This window comes from Anser brachyrhynchus (genome assembly GCF_964034855.1).
Source record: "Anser brachyrhynchus genome assembly, chromosome: 1".
In the NCBI taxonomy this organism is placed as follows: domain Eukaryota; kingdom Metazoa; phylum Chordata; class Aves; order Anseriformes; family Anatidae; genus Anser; species Anser brachyrhynchus.
In genome coordinates, this window is record NC_137694.1 from 158,660,161 (window position 1) to 158,683,887 (window position 23,727).

General features: G+C 35.9%; 1 protein-coding gene across 10 annotated transcripts in view; it reads right to left on the reverse strand.

Annotated features, from left to right (window-relative positions):
* Window positions 1–23,727, reverse strand: part of GPC5 (glypican 5) — a 765,123-nt gene that overhangs the window by 178,068 nt on the left and 563,328 nt on the right. Inside the window, exon 8 of one of the 10 annotated variants that reach the window (XM_080577241.1) lies at window positions 17,281–17,787. The exons of 8 other annotated variants lie outside the window; for them this stretch is intronic. In XM_080577241.1, the coding sequence (XP_080433367.1) occupies window positions 17,786–17,787 (2 nt within the window). In that variant the 3' untranslated portion in view covers window positions 17,281–17,785. Of the gene's footprint in view, window positions 1–17,280; window positions 17,788–22,590 lie in introns of those variants that run through there. One more of the 10 variants, XM_080577240.1, reaches the window with a different exon arrangement.

The following is a 23,727-nucleotide window of genomic DNA, read 5'->3' on the forward strand; positions in this document are numbered from 1 at the left end:
TCTTTGTGTCTTCATCACAGAGAAATGCCATGAGTGGCTAGAAAGCAAAGGGTTCCCTCACCTAGGTGCCATCTCCAACACCCAGACACTGCATACACACGTTGGATGTCCAAGACATTCTATGGGAAATGGACACACACCTGTGTATATTATGCACTACCATGGCACTTGGAGACATTGGGATTGCCTAGCCATCTGCTGTGGAAAGCCATATCCAACCTCACCTGGGACTATGCTGCTAGACTGTGTAGGATGGGTACCAGCTTTTGCAGTGCCCCACCAACAGCTGGTTGTATGCTTTCCTTGTGAAAGCTGCAGAAGAAATAAATGAGCTACAATTTAAAATACCATGGATTAGGTAGTTAACTGATTCTCAAATTTGTGCTAACGGAATTACCCCTCATTGTGCATCATAATCCTATTGAGAGTATATATTTTGTAGCATACTTTTACTATAAAATTTGCTCCCTTGAAGTAGGGTTTGCTGATTGATTTATAGATTTAGTACTCTATATATATATATATGTATAAGTAAACATTTGCTTTTACAGCATGTCTGTATGTATATATGTCTATTATGACAACTCTTATTTTGACTTAGACAATGTTGGAGAAAATCTTGAGTTCTTAGGGTCATCTGATGACACCACTTGTTAGTATGTATTATCTTCAACATGTTAACAGTACTAGTTCATATATTTATATTTACATTTTTATTTCTTATTTAAGCCACTAAATTGTAAAAATTTAGATTTTCCACTTCTAAAATTAGAAGAAAATATTACTTCCAATTACTTAAAATAACATGCTAATATAATGTGCTGGGGCTTTTGTACATGTAGTCAACTGTTAAAATGCAACTACTGCTGTATTTTTATTTATTTTTATTTTTATTTTTATTTTTATTTTTTTGATTATTTAACCCTGCTAGGGAGTAGTAAGTCTTATTCTTACATAAAATATTCACATGCTTAACTCTCATAAAGTAACCTCATAAAAAACAATGAGCTACACATACGTTTAAAATTAATCATGACAATAAATCTTCGGAGACTCAAGACCTTTAAATTATATGTACCAAAAGTATTATAGTAACTTTCAAGGAATGACAACAACTTTTATTAAATAAAATGCAGCAACACCAATTGCAAAACACTTCTTTATACATTATTGAGCAATACCTTTGGATATTTACATTTTCCATTAAATATCCAAACCCTAGACCAAATTAAATGAAGCTTGTTATTTATAAAAGGAAGAACAGTAATTAAGACACATATGTGCTAGAAGGAAGAAGAAAGAGGGGTATAGTACTCAGAAAGTCATAACTTAAAAGTAATTTCTAAGCACAGTTTTATTCAGAAGAATTATAGGGCTGGATTTAAAAGTGTGTTATAATCATGAAGTGCAACTTATGAGAAATTTAACATTTAAGAAGGTGATTCAGACTTCATCACCTTACATTTTGTTTGAGTTTTTGCAGGTGCCTAAATTCCTGCAGTGTCAAATTATTTACATAGCTTGCACAAAGGAGCCACTAGATAAAATTCATAAACGGATGCAAAGAATGAGTCACAGCACAGGACCTTTTCCTGCCCCTGTTATGCCTACAAGACCCATCTACGATGTTATGTTTATGATTTCCTACTTTTATCCCTGGTTCAAACATTCCTGTATTTCTTGGCTGCAATATGGCCCAGCTTCAATCTCAGCTATGCATCTGTCACAGGCTGTATTCCAGCTGGAAAGGTAAGAATTGCATGTGCTTGAGCTGAGTAAGGCATTGGACCCAGACCTTTTAATCCCTCAGCAAGAGTGATAATATGAAAGGTGAGAAGTGGAAATAGTTTGCCCTTTGAACAGTGTCCCCCTCCTCTATGGCCATATAATGAAGGTAGAGAGTCAGCTATCAGTATCTGAAAGAATGATCTGAAGTACATCAGTATGGGTCAAACTGAGTTAAGATGACAGCTGCCCAAACTGGTAAAATACAAGCTAGCTGTAGTTTGAAAACCCTGTAGCTGGACTCTTGCAGATGATAGCCACAACAGTGACCTGTTAAAGTCAGCCTGACTGATCTTTGTGCAGGTACAGACTTGGAGTAATGTTATGTATCTATTTTTAGACTCGATGCATCTTATGGCCTGCTTCTTCAATGTGTAAGTGGAAACCATGTGTCATGATTATGCCTCCCTGTACTACCATGTCATTAGGCTCCTGAGTTAATTAGTTAGTATGAGTATGTGTCTTCCTGGGCAAGGATTTTAGGAAACTTACCCGTTTTTGTGGATTTCAATGCATAATTATAAACATTCCATAAGTACATTTTTTTGCTATACATAAATCCTCTGGACCTCATTTCCTTATGACTTAACAAAAGGTATTTTCTCTGATCAGCTGGGAATTAGCAATTTTTGCTGAAACCACATGCACAAAACAGACCAAGTTTTCACTTTGTACATTGAAAAATCTTCTAACTAAATGTATTGGGCTTATGTGACAAGGTTTTAGTACTGGGTGGAGGGGGGAGAAGGGGGGGGGGGGGGAGCTGCAGGGGTTGTCTCTGTGAGAGGAGTCCAGAAGCTGTTACATATTAGATAAAAGCCAGTTCCAGCCAGCTTCAAAAGCTACCAGCTGCTAACCAAAGCTGAGGCACTGGGTGATAATGATTGCACCTCTGTGAGAGTGTATTTAAGAAATTGAAAAAATAGCTGCGCAAGGGGAGCGAGAAACTGGGAGACAAAAAACCCTGCAGGCACCAAGATCAGTGAAGAGCCGGGGGAGGACATCCTCCAGGTGCCAGAGCAGAAGTTCCCCGGCAGCCTGCAGAGAGGCCCCTGGTGGAGCAGGCTGTCCCCCTGCAGCCCACGGGTCCCACATGGAGCAGATCTCCACGCTGCAGCCCGTGGAGGAGCCCCCGGTGGAGCAGGTGGATGTGGCCTGGAGGAGGCTGCGGCCCATGGAGAGCCCCCGCAGGAGCAGGCCCCGGGCCGGAGCTGCAGCCCGTGGAGAGGAGCCCACGCAGGAGCAGGGGTCTGGGGGGAGCTGCCACCCATGGGGGACTCGTGCTGGAGCAGTTTGCTCCTGACGGATTGACCCCGTGGTACAGAGCCGTATTGGAGCAGTTCATGAAGAACTACAGATTTTGGGAAGTCCATGTAGGATCAGGACAGCCCATGTAGGATCAAACCATGTAGGTTCAGGAAGAACTGCATCCCATGAGAGAGACCCCACACTGGAGCAGGGGAAGAGAGTGACCGTGAAGGAGCAGCAGAGACAAAGTGGGACTGACTGCAGCCCCCATTCCCCTGCACTGCTTAGGAGGAGGAGTTAGAATAGGGTAGATGTAGGGGAAAAGGTGCTTTTAGTTTGCTTTTAGTTTCTTATTGCTCTAGTCTGTTAGTAATAGTCCATAAATTACATTAATGTCCCTATGCTGAGTCTGTTTTGCCCATGACATTAATTGGTGAGTGTTCTCGATCTCTGTATGTCAACTTGTGAGGTTTTTTTCATCATAGTTTCTCACCCTGATTGAGGAGGAAGAGTGAGAGAGCAGTGTGGTGGAGCTTAGCTAAGTAATCAATATGAAACCACCACACTAAACAACCCTAGAGAAAACAATCTAGATAGCCTGCTGATCAAAATTAGAGAGAGGAACAAGTCTTGAATTTTTAAAGGACTGCCAGTCCTGAAAGATAATTTTTTCCCATAAACTTGGACCACAGCAACAATAATATCAGTAAAATCATAGATTCATTAAGGTTGGTAAAGACCTCCAAGATCATCTGGTCCAACCATCACCATACTACCAATGTCACCCACTAAACCATGTCCTTAAGTGCCAGGTCCAACCTTGCCTTGAATACCCCCAGGGATAGTGATGCCACCACTATCCTGGGCAACCTGTTCCAATGCCTGACTACTCTTTCTGAGAAGAAATGTCTCCTAATTTCTAACCTAAATGACTATATCAATATATATGTATCAATATATATAAATTACTATGTCAATGACTATAGCATCTTTAAGATTACTTTGTTATGACTTATAGGATGGCAAGTCTTTCCTCTGCTCTCCCACCTTCTCCTTTTATAGCAAAAGACATATTAACACTGGCCTTAATCCCCAAAATAAATCAACTGGTCAGCCTTTGGCATTAAGTAGCATGATGTTAATTCCTACAATCAAGAGATAAACAGATACATGTGGAAAGTAACATTAGGAAAGTAATTTCAAATTCACAGTGTGCTATTTGTCCTTTTTCATCGTCAGGAAAACCCTGATAATGTGAAGATGTTTGCTACTGCCCTGTTAATCTGATTTTACAAAGATCTGTCTATCCTCTAATCTTGCTGTGAAGGCATTCTGCTCCTTGACTGTAAGAATTCCATTATATATAGACCTTGTAGGTTGAAACAAAAGTTCTTGTCACTTTCTTTCTAACTTTTCAGTGATTTCTGTTCATAATCATACCCACATAATTGTGCACAAATCTAACACTAATTGATAGGAGCATTAACACTACTAACTCATTTTGCATATAATGGAAAATGCTGATCAGTTTCTGTATTGTTGTATACATATACACATATGGAGAGCATATAAAATACCTTTCAGAGCATGATGAAAATCAAAGGAAACTACTGATATACAAGCTTCCTCTGACAGAACAAGGAGCCAAGCTTAAGACTGTCAGGCACTTCCAGCTCCCATCTTCATGACAAAAATTACTCTGGTATTCCTGGCTATACTAGATCTATTTACTTCTGGCATCTTGTGGGCAGTTCTTGCTAGATGGTCAACCCTGAAGTCACAGGTTCAAAATTTTTAGGTTACATAAATCATGGACTTGTGGTAAGCAGACATCTCCCAAGCCTAAAATGTGGTGGGTCTCCAGCTTGAGAGTTGCTAGTCAAGAATCTAACCAAGAAAGATTTCAGAAGATAAAATCTGTAGAAGTAAATGTGGTCATAATAGGGTTCAAATGTAGTAATGAAAATGGTAAAATATAAAAATAAAAGTGAAACATTAGGGGTTCAGCCCATAGATTTTCTAGTGAAAGCCTTCTCAGAAAATTTCCATTTAGTTCTATTTGGTATGGAAATTATCATGCAGCTGTATACCTTCCAGTCATGGGTTATATAGCAGTTAAGTCTATGTATATGTATGCAGATGTATGATATATGTATCAAGCACTTCTACCCTTCTATAACAATTTCCTGTGCCCTTTAAAATGACAGAACTTGTCACGGATGAAGAATTCTCAAAGTCAGTAGGAACACACACACACAGGTGAATATAGGTGTATGATGTGTTCATTCAGGAGTAAGAACAACAAATAAATCAGAACTCTGAAACAAGTTTTGTATATTTAGAAAATATAATGAGGCCCCAACTGACAAAAGGCATTGAGATGCCCAGCCCTAATTGCCCAGCATTAATCCATTCATCCATGAGTGTCAGTATTGAAATAATCACTGTCCTACATGGTTCATGATTTTGAAAAGGGCTTTATATTCCCAATAAGAGATTGCAATGCACAGGGGGGATCTCTGGGTAATCAGACATCTTCTAAGAAAGTACATTATGGCATAGAAAATGAAGAAAATTTTTAAATATTATTTGCTTATGGAACATTATAGATAAATATAACCCTGGAATTAAAATGATAAACTAAGAATAACTGTCTTCTGTCACTAACCCATTAGCTAAGCCTCACATGCACTGACATAAGCTGAACAACAAAATTGGCACAGTGCACAGGCTGCTCCTGACATGGAAGACAATTCAGTGCACATTCCATTTGCCTTAAAAATCTGATGCAAAACACAAGCACATCATCCACAGACACTGCAAGGGAAAGTGCACAATGCGCCACGGAACTGCTGAGACATTCTGGAATGTCACAGTGCACAGGTGTCCTTGCCTCACCTAACATGGTAGTATTGTGGTCCCAGGATCTTGATCATGATTTTGTTTAATACTTGATAAAGCAGGGAGGCAGTGGAGACATATTTCCTTGATCTCTCTACCTGATGTTGACTACCTATGGCTAGGTGGTTACTATCGTAACAATCAATAAATATTAACTTCAAAGCTACTGGCAATTAATAAGCTTGAAAGTAAATACCTGTCTGAGCATCTAAAACTCAGACAATGATGATATTTGCATTTTCTTAAAAGCCCCAACTGCTGTGTTTAAATGAGAATATAATACTGTTATCTGCTTTCATTTATTTAATAGTAATAGGAATATTAAAGATGTGGATGCTGCTTCAGGCTTTTATTACAGAATGGCTTAAATGTAACATAAAATCTGATAATTATCTTCTGATAATCTTCTGAAAATGCCTCCAACTCAAAGAACTATTCATCATTAGATCTAAAATCACTACATGAAAGCAACTGTGTTATCTCTGGGCAGAGAAACAGCAGCCATAGTTTCACATCTGTTTTCTTCTTTTGCTGCCCTTGAGAGGCCACCTCAGTTTAGAAGGTATAATTGTTTGTGACAACATGCTACAGAGTGGATCAGTATCAGGTAGCTGAAGTGATTTAGTTTAAAAGTGTATCTTGGGGGGGGGGGGGGGGGGGAATAATAAAAAAATAAAAAGTCTATATTCACTCATGCTACAGCAGAACACCCCAGACACATGCATACACATTTGTGGTGGTTCAAATGGAGCTGAGAAAGGGTATCTAGGAATAGTGGAGGAAATAAAACTCTGTAAGCTGATGAGAAAAAACAGACAGTATAAATGCCTGATGCGCTGAATGGTGAAATGTCTACCTGAAAATTATCCTGCTGAAAAGGAGCATAAATGGTTGCGGATCCTGTATCTTCACAGAATCCTTTTTTTCCTCCCAATTGGCTAGAAACAACATACAAGAAACAGAACCCTACTTTCAGAAAAGAACAATGTCAGTGATTTAGGTTAATTACTTAAATGTTAATATTTGGGTTTGATGATATTACTAGCTGTTTGTCAGAAATACCTGCCGCAGGCTTCATTAGAGGAAATTAAATCAGTGACCTCCTTATTCTGTTTTAGAAAGGAAGACAGGTCTACTTTATGATGTATTAATTTCTTTAAATTACAGACTGCAGTCAGTTATACCAGCTTGTTGCTTCTTTATAGTGCTCTCTGGAACTTCAGACAGAAATGCCATTAATTTACATGATCATTATTGGACCTTTCCCCTCTGCTTTTTTCATAAAGGAATTACAGTGGGTTTTCTCTCAGAGGGTTCAACACAATATATTTCCCCTTGGGAAACTTGTTGGTATTCAAGGGTTTTCCTGTTACTTGTGACCCAGGATATACACTAATACACAGATCCAGAATGGAAAGACATACATTCTAAGACTTTCTATTAGCACCCTGCTGCACACATGAGGGCTTCTCCAATACTTTTTAAACCACTATGTAAGCAAATTTAAAACATCAGACCTCAACTGGCAAATCTGCTGAGTAGCCATCTAAACATGTAATGGTAGCAAGCACAAAGGCAGAGACTCCTCAATAAATAAAGAACATTAACAATAGGTGAAGAGTATAAAGTGTTATTGGAGTTAATCTAAGAAAAGAGGAAAAAAGAAGAAAAAAAAAAAGAAGATCCAGTTCAGATATCAGCTGACATTCAAACTGATTCCTACTTTGTCTGTATAAGTTCAGTCAAGCATAATAAATCCTTCACAAACAGTAAAAACTCACACAGTGAGAAGAATAGTATTGCTACTTGTCATCGTAATAGAGGATCATTGTAGATTGATTTTCTTCCCGAAGACTTTACAAATGCATTGCAGCCAAACCTCTTTATGCCTAATGACAGGATGAACAGCTTGTAGTGAGTTACAATGTCTACAATGGGTAGAAAAATGTTAAAGTGGTACAATTTAATTATATTAAGCTAAATATCTAACACCCATTAAAATCTGTTCTGTTTCTGTTAATGAATTTTAAAATTATTTTAAAGCATTATAATAGACAGTTTTCTAGGCTCTCAGAATTAAATTTTGCAGCATCGTCCCACAGTCTGCAAAACGTTTCTTGTTGAACTGCTATTTCCAAGATTCTGTGCAGCCATTAGTACACTGTTGGGTTAAGCCATATAAGTATATAGCAAATCTTTTTTCTGTTACTGTAACTTACCCTTAGCTATAGAAATCAATATTTCCCTTTAGGGTGTTCTCCACAAATTATATTTGAGAAATTTATTGTATGTTGTACTATATTATATAACTATTATATGTTGTACTATAAATAAGTAATAGAAAATGTTATTCCTCATTTAGTTCATATGCAATGTAATTGTGATTTCTATAACTCCCCCTCCCCCCTCCCCCGTCATTATGAAGTGCAAACTTTACCTGCAGGGTAAGTTAAAAATATGTAATAAAATAATTGATATTATAGGTAGGTACAGCCAGTACGTTTTAACTATCTATTTCTTTGGCTACATGATTATGAGTTGAAGCAGTTCAAAAAACCATCATCATAGCACTGCAACTTTACTATCAGAACATCAAAAGAGTAAACTGTTCTGTTCATGCGCACGTTATTCATTGAGGCATCTTTCAAGTAGCTCTAGAAATGTGGAGTTTGAAGACTTACATTTAAATATACAGCCAGTAACTGTAAAGTCAAAACTATTGTCAAGAAGGAATATCAAATTTCTGGTTGTTATTAGTCATAATGCTCTATCACATTTGGTGTCCTGAAGTTAAAAGAGTTGTATAACATCATAAATATCTCATAATTTTATTTTTTTCCCTTTTTATATAAATGGACAGTTTGATCCAATGAAGAATCCACATTACCTTGCTTTGGTCATATGGAATAATTCAACACCACAAAGGAAACGGAATGGAAATTGTAGGAGAGTAAATAAATTATTTGAATGTGTAAGTTTTCAGTTCCATTTTTATTAGGATTATTAGTAAAAATAAACTTATTGTTTAGGCAAGCGTACAAGCATGAAATAGTCTGATCACTCAAAGAGGCAGGCTGCACAAGAATGTACCAAACGTGATCAAAGCCATGAATGTGTTAGCCGTGGATATGTTAGAAGCATCTGTTAGAAGCCGAGAATACAGTGCCTTCTGTTTTCTGAGACAGTTTTCTGTCTTAATTTTTACTACCAGTAAACACCTACCCTCAGCTAATATTTTCTTGTTGCACCTGGAGTAGGCTTCCATAATTCTTTCCAACGCTTTTAAAAAGATAGAATAGGTGACTGCAGATCTTACTCTTCAGAAGAAAAAATGCCTGCAAGAATTCTGAGAACAGTCACAGTAAAGTTAAACACTATAATTTAGGCCCTATGAATGATCTAGAAGGATCCTCTTCTCTCTCAGCTATTAAATGCACATGCACTGAACTATACCTGTATCTAGAATAACATAAATATAATATATTAGTTATTACAAGAAATGGTATATTAATAGAAGATATAGCTCAATTCTAGTCGAGAAGTTTGTATATCCAGTATCACCCAAATTAAATTATTTAAATGTATGCACCCTTAAGGTTAATCTGTGAAAGAATCCCATATTCTGTGTTTGCAGAAGACTACACTGAGATAATAACTTCTACAATGTGCCTTAAAAGACTGTTTCCTGCCTCCTTCCTTCAGAATATTTCTGAAATTCTCATACACTTCTCCAGAAACTAATGTAGCCACTAAAGCTTTATATATATTTCTACTGCACAGTTGGTCTTAATACCTTAGTTCTGTTTTCATATGAAATTATTAGCCTGCTTGCAAAGACTGTCTATAAACATTACAAACAATGTTAGAATAAAAGTAGATCCAGGTAAAACTTGTTAGCTCATTTCACAAGATTATTCTTATCAAAAACTACTAAAGGTGTTTCATTAAACAAAGAAGGCTTTTACTTTCACAGTGTTTCTAAGATTTTATAAGAAGGATCAGGTTTTCCAGCAGCAACTGACTGGTAGTCCTATAGCTGGGGCACATTTTAACGCATAGAAGCTGTGAAAGCAGACTTTGTCAAGATTTTTATCAACAGATCTTTAATATGTTAGCCTATCAATTTTCTTCAGTTCTTTGGCTCTGTTTAAAGTGCAGCTAACAGAGTTCAGCTGCCTTCTGACTCTTTACTTGGCTTGTAATTGCACACTGCCCTCTGTGTCTTCTAATCTGTTTACTGACCGACAGTATGTGTTGGCATTTTGTGGCTTTTGGATAGGGTTTGTGAAAATATTTGCAAATATTCCTGCATCAGTGTTGCATAACCAACTGTGTGAGGAACTATTTGCATTTACAGGCAAAAAAAAAAATAAAATATGATTTAACTTGTAACGTTTCCATCTCTTATGTTCCACATATTCATTAAGATCATTCATCATTTCTCCCACCTCTTCTCTTTTTTTAATGGTCACATTTGATTTGACATCAAAAAAAAAAAAAAGACCCTTTCACCCTTTCTTAAATATATTTATGTATATTTACATAAGTAGAAATCATCAAAATCTGTGAGTAACATTTCATGTCATCAGCTTCACTAGCAAAGACCAAACAGTACTTATTTACCTTTCCACTCTCTCTCAGACCATAACCCCTTTAAGACGGATTTCATGGTCTGTGTGACCCAATTCACAGTGCAGGAAAGAATGCCTAGAATAACCAGTAACAAGTATTATGTAGATCAGATGAAAAATTGGGTCTACATCCAGATACAACTTTAAAACTTTTGGCAGCCTGAGATGTTTCTAAAATATATGCATTATTCATATACTAGGAAAAAATCTTTCCGTCAAGATTAAAGAATTTCCAACTGATATGTACTTTTTTTTTTTTAATCTAAAGTATTATACCTTCTCTTACCCGTAATATTTTATATTCATTTTTTTCTTTCCTTCTTTCTATTTCTTTCTTTCTTTCCTCCTTCCTTCCTTCCTTCCTTCCTTCCTTCCTTCCTTCCTTCCTTCCTTCCTTCCTTCCTTCCTTCCTTCCTTCCTTCCTTCCTTCCTTCCTTCCTTCCTTCCTTCCTTCCTTCCTTCCTTCCTTCCTTCCTTCCTTCCTTCCTTCCTTCCTTCCTTCCTTCCTTCCTTCCTTCCTTCCTTCCTTCCTTCCTTCCTTCCTTCCTTCCTTCCTTCCTTCCTTCCTTCCTTCCTTCCTTCCTTCCTTCCTTCCTTCCTTCCTTCCTTCCTTCCTTCCTTCCTTTCTCCAGGGAATAGTTTAGCACACCTCTGGAATGGTTTATCATTTCCAAGTAACTATTGAGGTAGCTGGAAGAGGAAACCTTTCTAAATTATATGAACAGTACAAGGAGTAGCTTGTTGTTTTCATATTAAAGGAAAACATGAACCTGTTTTTCTGGTCTGCTTGAAAGAGCATTGTGGTACAATGTTCAACTTACATTTCTCCTTCCTATCTGGAAAATGGCAGCTTCCTGCTGCCAATAAACTTTCATTCTCCTGCCTATAGTAACTGCTAAAACACTGCTCAAAAGAGCACAGAAAGAGCTCAGAAAAGCACAATTCAATGGGCAACCTGATCTGGTGGGCGGCATCCCTGCCCATGGCAGGGGTGTTGATACTAGATGGTCTTTAAGGTCCCTTCCACTCAAGCCATTTTATGGTTCTATGAGAATATTTAAATTAGGCTTCTAAATCACCTTCTGGTGGTGCTTTTTTCTTTTCTCTTTGAGCCTACATATACAAATCTCATGATTAAGACACCTGTAGTGGAATTAGACTTCTGAGAACTTAATTTGGCTGTCTGAATCTATTCCTGAGTACTTGTCTCTCTTAACAGAATGTCACCTTTACTGAAGTAGCCAGTGCTTTCAATAACAATGTGTGGTCCTTCTGGTTTGGGCCTTCCAGATTTCTAGATTTCCAGAAGATTTTGAGGTGTCCAAGTTTCCATTGGAAACCAGACAGGCAGGTTTCCAATAACCTCAAGTTAATGGACATAGTGCACATATGAAGAAGGTACCTGAAAGTACTTCAGTGATACTGACATGCAACCTCATTACAAATATGGTATGTAGTCTTGCAATAGGGTCTGTACTTATTCAGGCACTAAGTCTGATTGCTGAGTATACAGCAGTTATACTGCTTTTTAAATGCCAGTGTCAATAGGGCAGCTAGATGTTGGAACATATTCTCTTCATATGATTTGAACACCAGTATGTACCATCTGCCCTAGATAATCACATCTCTGAAATCTGTTTAACCATTACTGTACTCTAGAAACTCTGACACTGAAATGTTTGTCATAGTTTTGAATGGGATAGAGTTAATTTTCTTCGCAGAGATTCATACAATGCTGTGTTTTGGATTTTTTATGAAAATAGTGGTGACAACCCACCAATGTTTTTAGTTGTTGCAAAGCAGTGCTTTTAAACAGAGTCAAGGACTTTTCTACTTATTATGCTCCCCTGCCAGTATGGGTGCACCAGAAACTGGGAGGGGACACAGCCAGGACAGCTGACCCAACTGACTGGTGGGATATCCCATACCATATGGCATCATGTTCAGCAGCAAAAGCGGGGGTAAAGAAGGGGGGGTGGGGGGTGGGGGGGAGTAGGGGGCACGACACACATTCAGAGTGATGGCATTTGTCTTCTCAATAAACCATTACACGTGATGAGCCCTGTTTTCCTAGAAGAGACTGAAAACTTGCCTGCAAATAGGACGTAGCAAATTAATTCCTTGGTTTACTTTGTTTGTGTGTGTGGCTTTGGCTTTACATGTTAAACTGTCTTTATCTCAACCCATGAGTTCTCACACTATTACCTTTCCAGTTTTCTCCCTCTTCCCACCTCAGGAGAGCGAGTGAGCAGCTGTGTGCATCTGAGCTGCCTGTCAGGGTTAAACCACAGCCCTGCTTCTTCTCATTTGATATCTTTAAACGTAGTTTTATTGTTTCTAAATACAAAGGTACATTTCCAAATTTGTTGTATGCTCTGAAGTATTTTTCATTTAAAATTCTAAGTTTACAAAATAGGATCTTAGGATATGTTCAGTAATATATGTGTTCTGTGCTGGGCTGAGCAAGCTAGCTCCTGTGAACTAAGAATATGTTTTCCCTTGTTCCTATGTAAAAAATAAATAAATAAATAAATAAATAAAGTAGCAAAGAATAGTGTAGAAATGGTCTCAAGTTGCACCAGTGGAGGTTTAGAGTGGACATTACAGTTAACTAGCGATAGGACTAGAAGAAATGGCCTTAAGTTTTGCCAGAGGAGGTTCAGATTGGAAATTAGGATAAATTTCTTCTCAGAAAGAGTAGTCAAGCATTGGAACAGGTTGCCCAGAGAAGTGGTGGCATCACCATCCCTGTGGGTGTTTAAGGAAAGGTTTTGTATTTCTTTATAATTTGCTCTTTTATTGCTCTAAAGTTAGACCTAGTCTGTACCTGCTCTACTTCCACTTGCTCCTTTCTTTCACCCAGTGAAGTCATATGGGGCTTTTCTCAGACTTTACAAATGTGTATGGTTCTCCATAATGACTTCAGGGTAAAATTTCATTAAAAAAATTAACTATTAAAAGCTTTTTTTTTTTCTTTTGAAGATAATACTCACGTATTTAATGGGAAAAAAAATCTTCCTTAATTTTAAAGTAATATTTTCATGAACATATTTTTTTTTGCAAATATAAAAGTTTTTGTTGTTGTTGTTGTTGTTTTTGCTTTTTTGTACCAAGGAAGCAATGTACATTATCTCTAGTAAAGGTAATTAGATATTTCCTATATAAGGATCGTTTTCAATAATATTAAACCATACTAAAATACCATACTGAAAACCATACTAAAACCATACTGAATAAGCAGACACATATATAAGCAAAGATAATTTTATTTTTTCTCAGATGAAGATATCTAAATATTTCAGTGAAGGGAGGGTACTAATAAGAATTATGATGATAACTTATGAGGTGGATACAGTGTGCAGTTATTGCACTTCCAAAAAAGTAAAAATAAAAAACAAAATCATGTTACAGAATTCTTTATTAATATCTATATGGGTCTCCTAATTAATAAAAATAAATGTGCACTACATCTAAATTAAAGCTTTGCTTTCTTTTTCACATTTTTAAACAACTACAGAGCAACATCAAAATGATGTAGGTTCCCAGAGTAAAATGCTAATCTTAATTTAAATTCTATGATTTCAAGTAACTATCTTGTTCATTAGTTTTTCTTTGTTTGTTTTTGTTTGTTTGTTTGTTTTTGTTTGTTTGTTTGTTTGTTTATAAGTATATTCATGCAGGCTCAGATGTTTTGGATGTTCCTAAACTACAGCTATTCTTTTTGACCAACATCGACATGAAACATAAAATGGGTACTCAGTTTGCATACAGACAGTTTGCATATGGTATGGACTGATGCAGCCTTGTACAGTTCAGAGAATCAGGCTCTTACTACATCTCTTTAACATTAACAGACAGCTAAGTGCATGTTTAAAACTAAGCAAGTACTATGTGATTTTTCTAAAAAATATATTTTTTAGGATTATGTACTTTTTTGAATCAATTCTCCAGGTTTGTGACAGGAGTAGAGTAGCTAAAGTGGTAGCTATGGTTATTACAATAACTGCAAGTATTGCTATTTTATCTCCAGTGAGAATTGTCAGTGCCATCTTTCCATCTAAATATAACATAGAAAGAATTGCCACAAAGGGAGGCAGGGTTTATCTCCTCCACACCAGAGAGAGAAAATATCTTCCTTCACTCTTTGCTACATGAATCTCATGTATTACTTGAAACACTAACAGTTTTGCTTACAAATTACTAATGACTGAAATTTCAGAGCACAAAGCATAAAATAAAATGATTTCCTCAAAACAGATGTGAACAGGAGATAAGTTGTGCATGGGCCAATATGGGCCATATGCACCAGGTAGAATCACCTGGTGTGAACAGGCCTCAGTGTAACCCTGTTTCTTGGCACTGACTTTGCAACAAAGGGAGCAGAGTCAATGAAGTCTATTGCAAAGGTATCACAGCCAGCTTGGCCGTGGGAGGAAATAGAACATTAAGTCATTTCTGATATGACTCAATTTTGGGGTAATTGGTAGTTACCCTCTAAACTACCTGGCACTCTGAAGGCAACATATTCTAAATTTCTGGCAGCCGTTAGAATGCTAATGTTTAAGGTTGGCATAAATTATACTTACCCAAGCCAATCTATTTCATGCTACTATTACATGCTTTGGTTGAATGGCTCATGTTTTTGTTACTATTTTCTGTGGATTGCTGGTTTTATTTTATTGCTGTTCTCCAAGACAGATGCATTTTGTTTTAATTAAATCATTACTGCTGTCTGGTAGATTTGCTTAGCACTTTCAATGTTTAGCAATAATCTACATCTGTAATCTTCATCTCTATAATTAATGTTATTTTTATGATATTTTAATGTGAAATCAGTTTGAGAAAGACATCCTTTAGCTGCTAATGTAAGCTTTAAAGAGATAAAGCTCCAAAGGCCAGAAACAGCTTTGATCCTCAAGGCTTATTAATGAAAGCAACACACTTAGAGCTGTGCTTACATATTCAAATATTTTCAGATAATCCGAATCAAGTCTCAAGGCTCTACAAATTTGCATAAGTGGTTCAAATTTCCTAAAGCTCTGAATAAACTGGCAACCTGGGGAGGTGAGCTGACAAGAATCTCATGAAGTTCAGTGAGCATAAGTGCAAAGTCCTGCACCTGGGAATGAACAATTCCAGGCACCAGTACATGCTGTGGGTCACACAAATAGAAAGCAGCTCTTCAGAAAAGGACCTGGGGATCCTCGTAGACACCAAGCTGAACATAAGTCAGCAATGTGCCCTTGCCACCAAGAAGGCTAACAGTATTCCTGGCTGCATTAAAGAAAGTATTGCTAATATGTCGTGAGGTGATGCTTCCCCTCTACTCAGCGTTGGTGAGGCCACACATTCAAAATGGCCCTACTTCTCATAACCACCAATCCACCTCATTCAATTGTACCTGATTTACACTTTGTAACTACGCATCTGAAATTTGCTCAAGAAGAAAGTACACGTAAAATGACAAGAAATGGGATGAATCACAGAACTGTGCATGTGCTCGCTTCCATAGGCATAAATGATGCAAAAAGATCCCCAATTTTTGCAACAATTTCTTTTCATTACTTTGTGATTCTTCACAACACTAAGTTTGACTTTCATTTACTTAGCATCATAAGCCTGGAGATCTTTTCCATCCCCTCTGAGCTGCTGCAATTTTTTCTTAAAATATTCCCGGCTTCTTACCTTTTTGATTAAATTAACTATAAACCAGATCAAGCATTAAACCTGGTATATAACAACAGAATTCATTATGTATGTTATGTTGCAATGTAATTTCAATTGATTTTATACTGTAGTTGTCCTAGAAACTTTAATCAGATTTCTCTCTTCTATTTGGAATATAAAACTGTCTATTAATATATAAGAGATACAGCAACTTATGAAGTCACATGGAAGCTCTTTGCAGTCAATGTATTATTTTTAAAAGAATGGAAAGGAATCATACAGATTTATTTATTTATTTATTTATTTTCTGCTGGCAATTGTTGGAGTTTACATTAATTTGCAACACAGTGTAAGCAAAAGCACTTGAACACAAAAATGTAGAGTGTTTTCTTCTGAGATTAAAGGAGGCATCTAGGCCACTGCACAAATATTAATATACATTAATTTAAAAGCATTGCATTTCTGTCTGTTTTTTCATCATTCTTTTTTCATATAAATTTAATGTGGAATTTAAACATTATGAAAAAAGAGACAAAAATTTTCAATATAGCTATGAAGGTGAAACTGTTCCAAGTAGAATGGAAATGTAAGCACTGAAAAAAATATGAGCCTTCCTATTCAATAGTGCCAAAAATTATTTTATTTCAAAATTTGATTAGATGATTTATAGAATTTCTAAGTTCCAAAAATACAACAACAAAAAACACCAAATAATGAGTTGTGTCTCTATAAATGTTTTCAACAGCTTATGCAAATGATATATTTGGATTCTTTTAATGACTATTTTATTAATGCACCAAGAAGGAAAACTGTGTCTAAGAAGGGAACAAAAGAATAACTCTGCACCACTTAATTCCTTTATTAAGCTTTCAAAAAACAAAACAAACAACAACAAAAGTTAAGTAAAGCAGAAACTTTTGTGCTTTTTTGTTATGTAATAACAAAATATGTTGATATTTTAATATTAACATAATATTTTAATATTATAATAATATTGTAATTAATGCTATTTAATTAATATTTCAATAATAACCAAATATGTTCAGACATATTGCCATTTGTTACTCGGATAGATTGTATTAATAACATATTCATTTGACAAACAAAAAGCAGATTTTGTACATTCTTTCATAAGAAATCGAGATGAGATTTAAGTGTGACTGTAGTGCACTACTGAAAGAAATTTTAATAATTTTTGCTATCACAAAAGCAATTTACAGACTGGAAAGACTAGTTCATTGTATTAATCACCGATAGCCACATCACTGCTCTGTACTATTACTTAACCATTTTAATTTCAAGTATTTATAGTAAAAAACAGCAGGTGTATTGAAAGTCAGGTGGCTCAGTTTGCTTGACATACATTCAGATGGATAGGCCTCTTTTAGTCTATATCTGAACAGGAAGCCAGGTCACTCAGTAAAGAATGGTCAATAAAAATGGTGAAATAGGTTTTGTCCCAAGGACTGATGGCTGGATAATTTGCGAAAAGGATGGAGAAGAATCATGAAATGCCTCTGGATCAATGGCTATTAATTTAAGAGCAGCACATTTCCTGGAATGAAACAGTTGATGTTGCTATGTGGAACAATTACCATTTTCAATTAACTGACATTTCACATAGCTTTGAGACTAGAAGAAGACAATAACCCCCAGCACTAATCTCAGTTCTCTGTTAGGTGAGTCTTTTGTCAATAGTTTTGTGGTATTATTTCAAAGGCAAACCCAATACACTGTAAGCAATTACTTTCTTTGTCTTAAAACACTAAGAACCACACAGACACAGTTCAGGCAGAGTTCAGATACAATGATCACTATGACAACCACAGCATTCCATGCATATACATATATTTAAAAATGTGTGTGTGTGTGTGTGTGTGGTTTTAAATAGCTATATGATTTTTTTTGTTGTTTTTTTTGTTTTATTTTTTAATCTTTATGGTACACTTCTCTCCATGGCATTTCAGTAACATGAGCAGCTCAGTGAGCTTGTTTGTTAGTTATAGTATGTCACAATAAAATGATAAAATAAATATCAGTGATATAGCTAGTTATCTCATTAGAATAAAAAGAAGTTGTATGCCCATGAACACTAAGTTTTATATCCGGCTGTATAAACCACCATTTAATTTTCTTAATTAACTAAATATAGTTATTGGGATAATTCAGTGAAATAGTCTCAGACTGCTTTCCTTTTCTTTTATTAATATGGATTAAGGGAAGGGAAGGGAAGGGAAGGGAAGGGAAGGGAAGGGAAGGGAAGGGAAGGGAAGGGAAGGGAAGGGAAGGGAAGGGAAGGGAAGGGAAGGGAAGGGAAGGGAAGGGAAGGGAAGGGAAGGGAAGGGAAGGGAAGGGAAGGGAAGGGAAGGGAAGGGAAGGGAAGGAAGGGAAGGGAAGGGAAGGGAAGGGAAGGGAAGGGAAGGGAAGGGAAGGGAAGGGAAGGGAAGGGAAGGGAAGGGAAGGGAAGGGAAGGGAAGGGAAGGGAAGGGAAGGGAAGGGAAGGGAAGGGAAGGGAAGGGAAGGGAAGGGAAGGGAAGGGAAGGGAAGGGAAGGGAAGGGAAGGGAAGGGAAGGGAAGGGAAGGGAAGGGAAGGGAAGGGAAGGGAAGGGAAGGGAAGGGAAGGGAAGGGAAGGGAAGGGAAGGGAAGGGAAGGGAAGGGAAGGGAAGGGAAGGGAAGGGAAGGGAAGGGAAGGAACAACCTTGTGTTTCAAACTGTTAAATGTATAGAAAGATAAAGAGATGGTTGAAGGACAGTGGTACAAAAATGTAATATTACACTGTGAACATTATGCTAATAAGGGGATATCTCATACCATTTGACGGGACAGAGTTAAAAATCAGGAAGAGCCTGATACAGGTTGCTCATCAACAGCTACAAGCTGGTGTAATTTTGCCCTAATCCGAATCTCAACTGTATCTTTCTTGGTACTCAGTTAAGTCATCATTAGTTCCTCCTGACAGTCAAATACTGTTCTGTTGCATTGAACACTGAAAAGGTGGATGAATTGTCCAGCAAACTCTGAAGCAAGCTCAAGAAAGTGGAATACAAGTGACAGATAAAACAAAGGGTGGGACTGCAACAGACGGTTTTTACATCGGTGTAGACTGGTTTTTAGTTTCAGCCACATTAAGAAGCAGTGTATGCTACAATTACGGAGGTTAATGCATTTTTAAACATAGGAAAAATCATTTTCTTACCTTGAAGATAAATTACAAACAATAGGACAAATTTTAATGAAAAAATATGAAGAATGCTACATGATATTTTTATGTCAAAATAAAAAGTTAAAATGCTTAAGAAATTTATCTGAAGTAAACCTCAATGTGGAAAATATATATATATATATATAAAACGGTAAAGAAAAAATTAACTGGGTTGTAAAATTATACAAAAGGATGAATTTGTCTTTTGAGTTTTGGAATAGGGTTCTGGAGAATTCAGGTAACCACTGATGTAAGATTTGACTACCAAGAAGTAAGCAACTTATTTTATATAATGAACTGAATAATGTAAATTGATTTTTAATATATTGAGCTCATGTACAATTTGCAAAAATATCGGCTCTTGGTGCAAAGCAGAAATCATAATTGGTGTAGAATTTAATCAGGAAATTAATAAAATAAATGAGTGAAGAATAAAAAAGAAAAATAAATAATTGTACTACTGCTTTCCAAAAAAGTGGAAATGTTCTCAGTTTGAACCAACTTCTCTGTGTGGGATCAAAATAAAATCCCATCCAAAGATGCTAGTTTCTCTTGGGGAAAAAAAAAAAAAAAAAAAAAGCACTAAATATTGTTTATTTCTTTACACGCTTAAATGCATCTGTTAGAGACAGAATTGTCAGAAGTATATTCCAAGTATTTATTTAAACTGGATTTAAATCTTAAATGAAATTTTGTAAATAATAAGCAAATTTGCATGTAAGACTATTAACCAGGATTGTTTTAAGTTTTAAACGTGTGGCCCCGGATTTAAAAATATAAAATATTTGGTTTTTAAGTAGTAATAACAATATTTTTATATCCTGTAGAAATTCCTACATTATACTAATTTTTGTTTTATCAGAGTATGATACATTCCGATAGCATTCTAAGTAAAGATAATTATTTATTATTACTGTGACAGTAATCTGTCACAACTGTGTCTATCACATATGTATTATCTCACCCTCTCTTTAAGGAGAACACACATGTTGCTCCATTTTGAACATTTCTAGTTTTGTTTTGCTCTAAAATCTGCACACTTCTATGCTGGAGAAGTCATTATGAGGGGCAGGTGCCTTTTATTTACAGAAAGGTGTGGTAGGATTTCTTATAATTAATACTCAAATAGGTGTTAATTATAAAACATCTGAAATTTTATACGCAGCAGAAATTATTTCCCTTTTTAAAAGATTTCTGCATGCCAGAACTGCAGAACATTGGCCCTAATTTTCAACCTGGAATTCTTAGATACTATTGGCTTGGTCCGTTGAGCAGATCTTGAATATCGTTCAATATATTTTTATAAAAAATAGTTTCAGGAAGCATGCAAATGTCCTGTAATCCATGCATAGTATATATATCCATGTAATAAAGTCCTATGCAGATATATCTTTCTGCAGCTAATGAAAAAAAATAATGATCTTAAGGTTGGCTTCTCTCAAAATGGGTGGAGTTCTGTTCTTGGAAATATAGTAGTATTTAGAAGGCTTTCATAGCTAAATCAAGATCTCAGATGCCTCAGAATTGGAAAACCTCACTTCAGATGTTAAGACAGCATCTCAGCTGTGGTATTTTAAATATTGAGCACTAACATGAATGATAATCTCTTGCAAGATGAAGCTCTCTTCATCCTAAAATTTTCTTATTCTATGGTATACTTTTCTTCCAAAATAAAATAAAAATAAAAATAAAAAATAAAATAAAATAAAATAAAATAAAATAAAATAAAATAAAATAAAATAAAATAAAATAAAATAAAATAAAATAGTAAAATAAAATAAATGAATAAAAATAAAATAAAATATAAAATAAAAGCATGTACGAAACTGTTAGAGAACACTGTTTTCAAATGTGCACCACATCTACCTACATTTCATGCAGTTTTCTTAGCCTTTGCTTGTCTTCTGGTCCTCCAGAATTATATAATGGCAGCTATGCATTTGGCCAATATAAAGGAAATGGGGAAATATCCTTTAAGAACTCATTGAGTTCTATGGAAAACCTACTAGGTAAAGTTGCTTGTTATTTGTTAAAATGTCCAAGAAACATCATTGATAGATTTTTTATGCTTTTGCATTAGAAATTATCTGTTATGAAACAGCAGTAAAATTGTATTAAAGTTATCCATAAAAGTTGTTCTATATATTCTTATTTTATTATATTAACAATAATATTGTGTTATATTTATATTATATTTATATTATTTTATATTAATTATAATTAAAGATATCCATAAAAATAAAAGTAATTATTGACAACATCTAAAATATATCAGGGTGTTGCAAATACATACTGATAACATAGATTAAGAAATAGAAGAGAAATAATGTTAACCTTTGTACGCTGAAATTAAATTGAAATGATTTCTATCTCCCCCATATCTATTGCACTTACTGCCGGTTTTCATGGCTTTGCAGTATTCCCTTTTTCTGCACACTTTAAATAAACTATAGATTAGATTTTCTTGCTGAATTGTGTCAACCAATCTCCCTTTTGAAATTAACCAAGGGTCCAGACAATTTAATCTTTCTTCCAGAAGCTTTTATTTCCCCCTCAGCCAGGAGACAGTTTGCTTATTCTTCTCAATTGAAGTAAACATTATTTCACTTCCTTCTCTTTGATTAAATAATGTCTCCTGTGATATAGTGACTAACAGTTCCTCAAAGTGTTTTGAAAAAATCTTATTTCTCTCCTATTTTGCTACTGAAACAAAGTTTCAGAAAGTAAGGTGAGATATTTATGAGTTCATGTGCATCTGATCCAATCCTGTGGGTTATTGATTCCAAAAAAAAAAAAAAAAAAAAGCCCTGTTCCTCCTTGCATCCCAACTCCTTTCTTCTCTCTCATTCCCATCTTCCTCTTTCTTGTTCTACTGTCTCCTGTTCCCCCCCCTCTCCTCTCCTCTCCTCTCCCCTCCCCTCCCCTCCCCTCCCCTCCTCTCCTCTCCTCTCCTCTCCTCTCCTCTCCTCTCCTCTCCTCTCCTCTCCTCTCCTCTCCTCTCCTCTCCTCTCCTCTCCTCCTCTCCTCTCCTCTCCTCTCCTCTCCTCTCCTCTCCTCTCCTCTCCTCTCCTCTCCTCTCCTCTCCTCTCCTCTCCTCTCCTCTCCTCTCCTCTCCTCTCCTCTCCTCTCCTCTCCTCTCCTCTCCTCTCCTCTCCTCTCCTCTCCTCTCCTCTCCTCTCCTCTCCTCTCCTTCTGACTCTTTGTTCTCTGCAAATTTGTTCTGGTCACTAAATCAACAGAAATCTACAGTTAAAATTTGCAGTGAAGTTTACTTTCTGTATCACCTGGACATTAACAAATATACATTGTAAAAATATGTAAGTAAAATAAGCATATGTAACATTGCTGGCTCTTGGTTAAGATCAACTACCTCCAAGCTGAGGTAATTATTCCTTATTGTTTTTCTTCTAAGTTTGCTGTAAGCATGGGTGATATTTGCCTTGATTAAATCAAGATATCCACAGTGTAAGTGCCTACATGTAATTGTGAGCTCAATTAGCCAGCTAATTATACAAATGTAGTACAGTTTGAGATGATATAGAAAGTCTGAGAAATTCACAAGCTAACATTAATGACACAGGACCTACAGAAGATGTGCACTGAAATGTGGACTTAAACATAAACAGATGAATCTCATCTGATACACCTTGATTTGAATACATCTTTGAAGACTATAAATATAATCCTGAATCCCCATTTTAGAACTTTCACTTTTACAGGCTCATCTAAGTCTTCAATTCCTTATAAACAGGACTGAATTAAATAGCAAAAGAGGGCAAGAGATGCTAGATAGACCTGATTCTAGAATATGATTTTTTCCAATAGCTGGGAAAATTGTCAGATAAGGATACACAATATAAATATATCTATAATATAGAGAGATATTATAGAATATATATTTCATTAAAATGTATGGTGTGCTAAATTACAACTGAGAGACTGTTCAACTGTACTGATTTGGGTCTTGATCCCATATACACACATTTGTGTGTCTGCATACAACTTGTGTTTGAACTAAACATCTGTGTAAAATGTGGTCAGATTAAGATTTTGGGTAATAGGCTCTATCATCTCAGAATCTGCTTTGTTCAAATATTAATTAAAATAAGGGAACTATTAGCTTGAACTATAGCTCTTAAAATCCAGCTTTTATGTAAATATCATATTAAATGATAGAGCCAAATTTTTTTTCTGATATACTAAAATTTACCTCCTGTTAAGGAGTCCTGTTAGGAGCAAGTATCAGTGTAAATTCCACAAGTTAAAAAACATTCCCTATTCCATTTTCTAA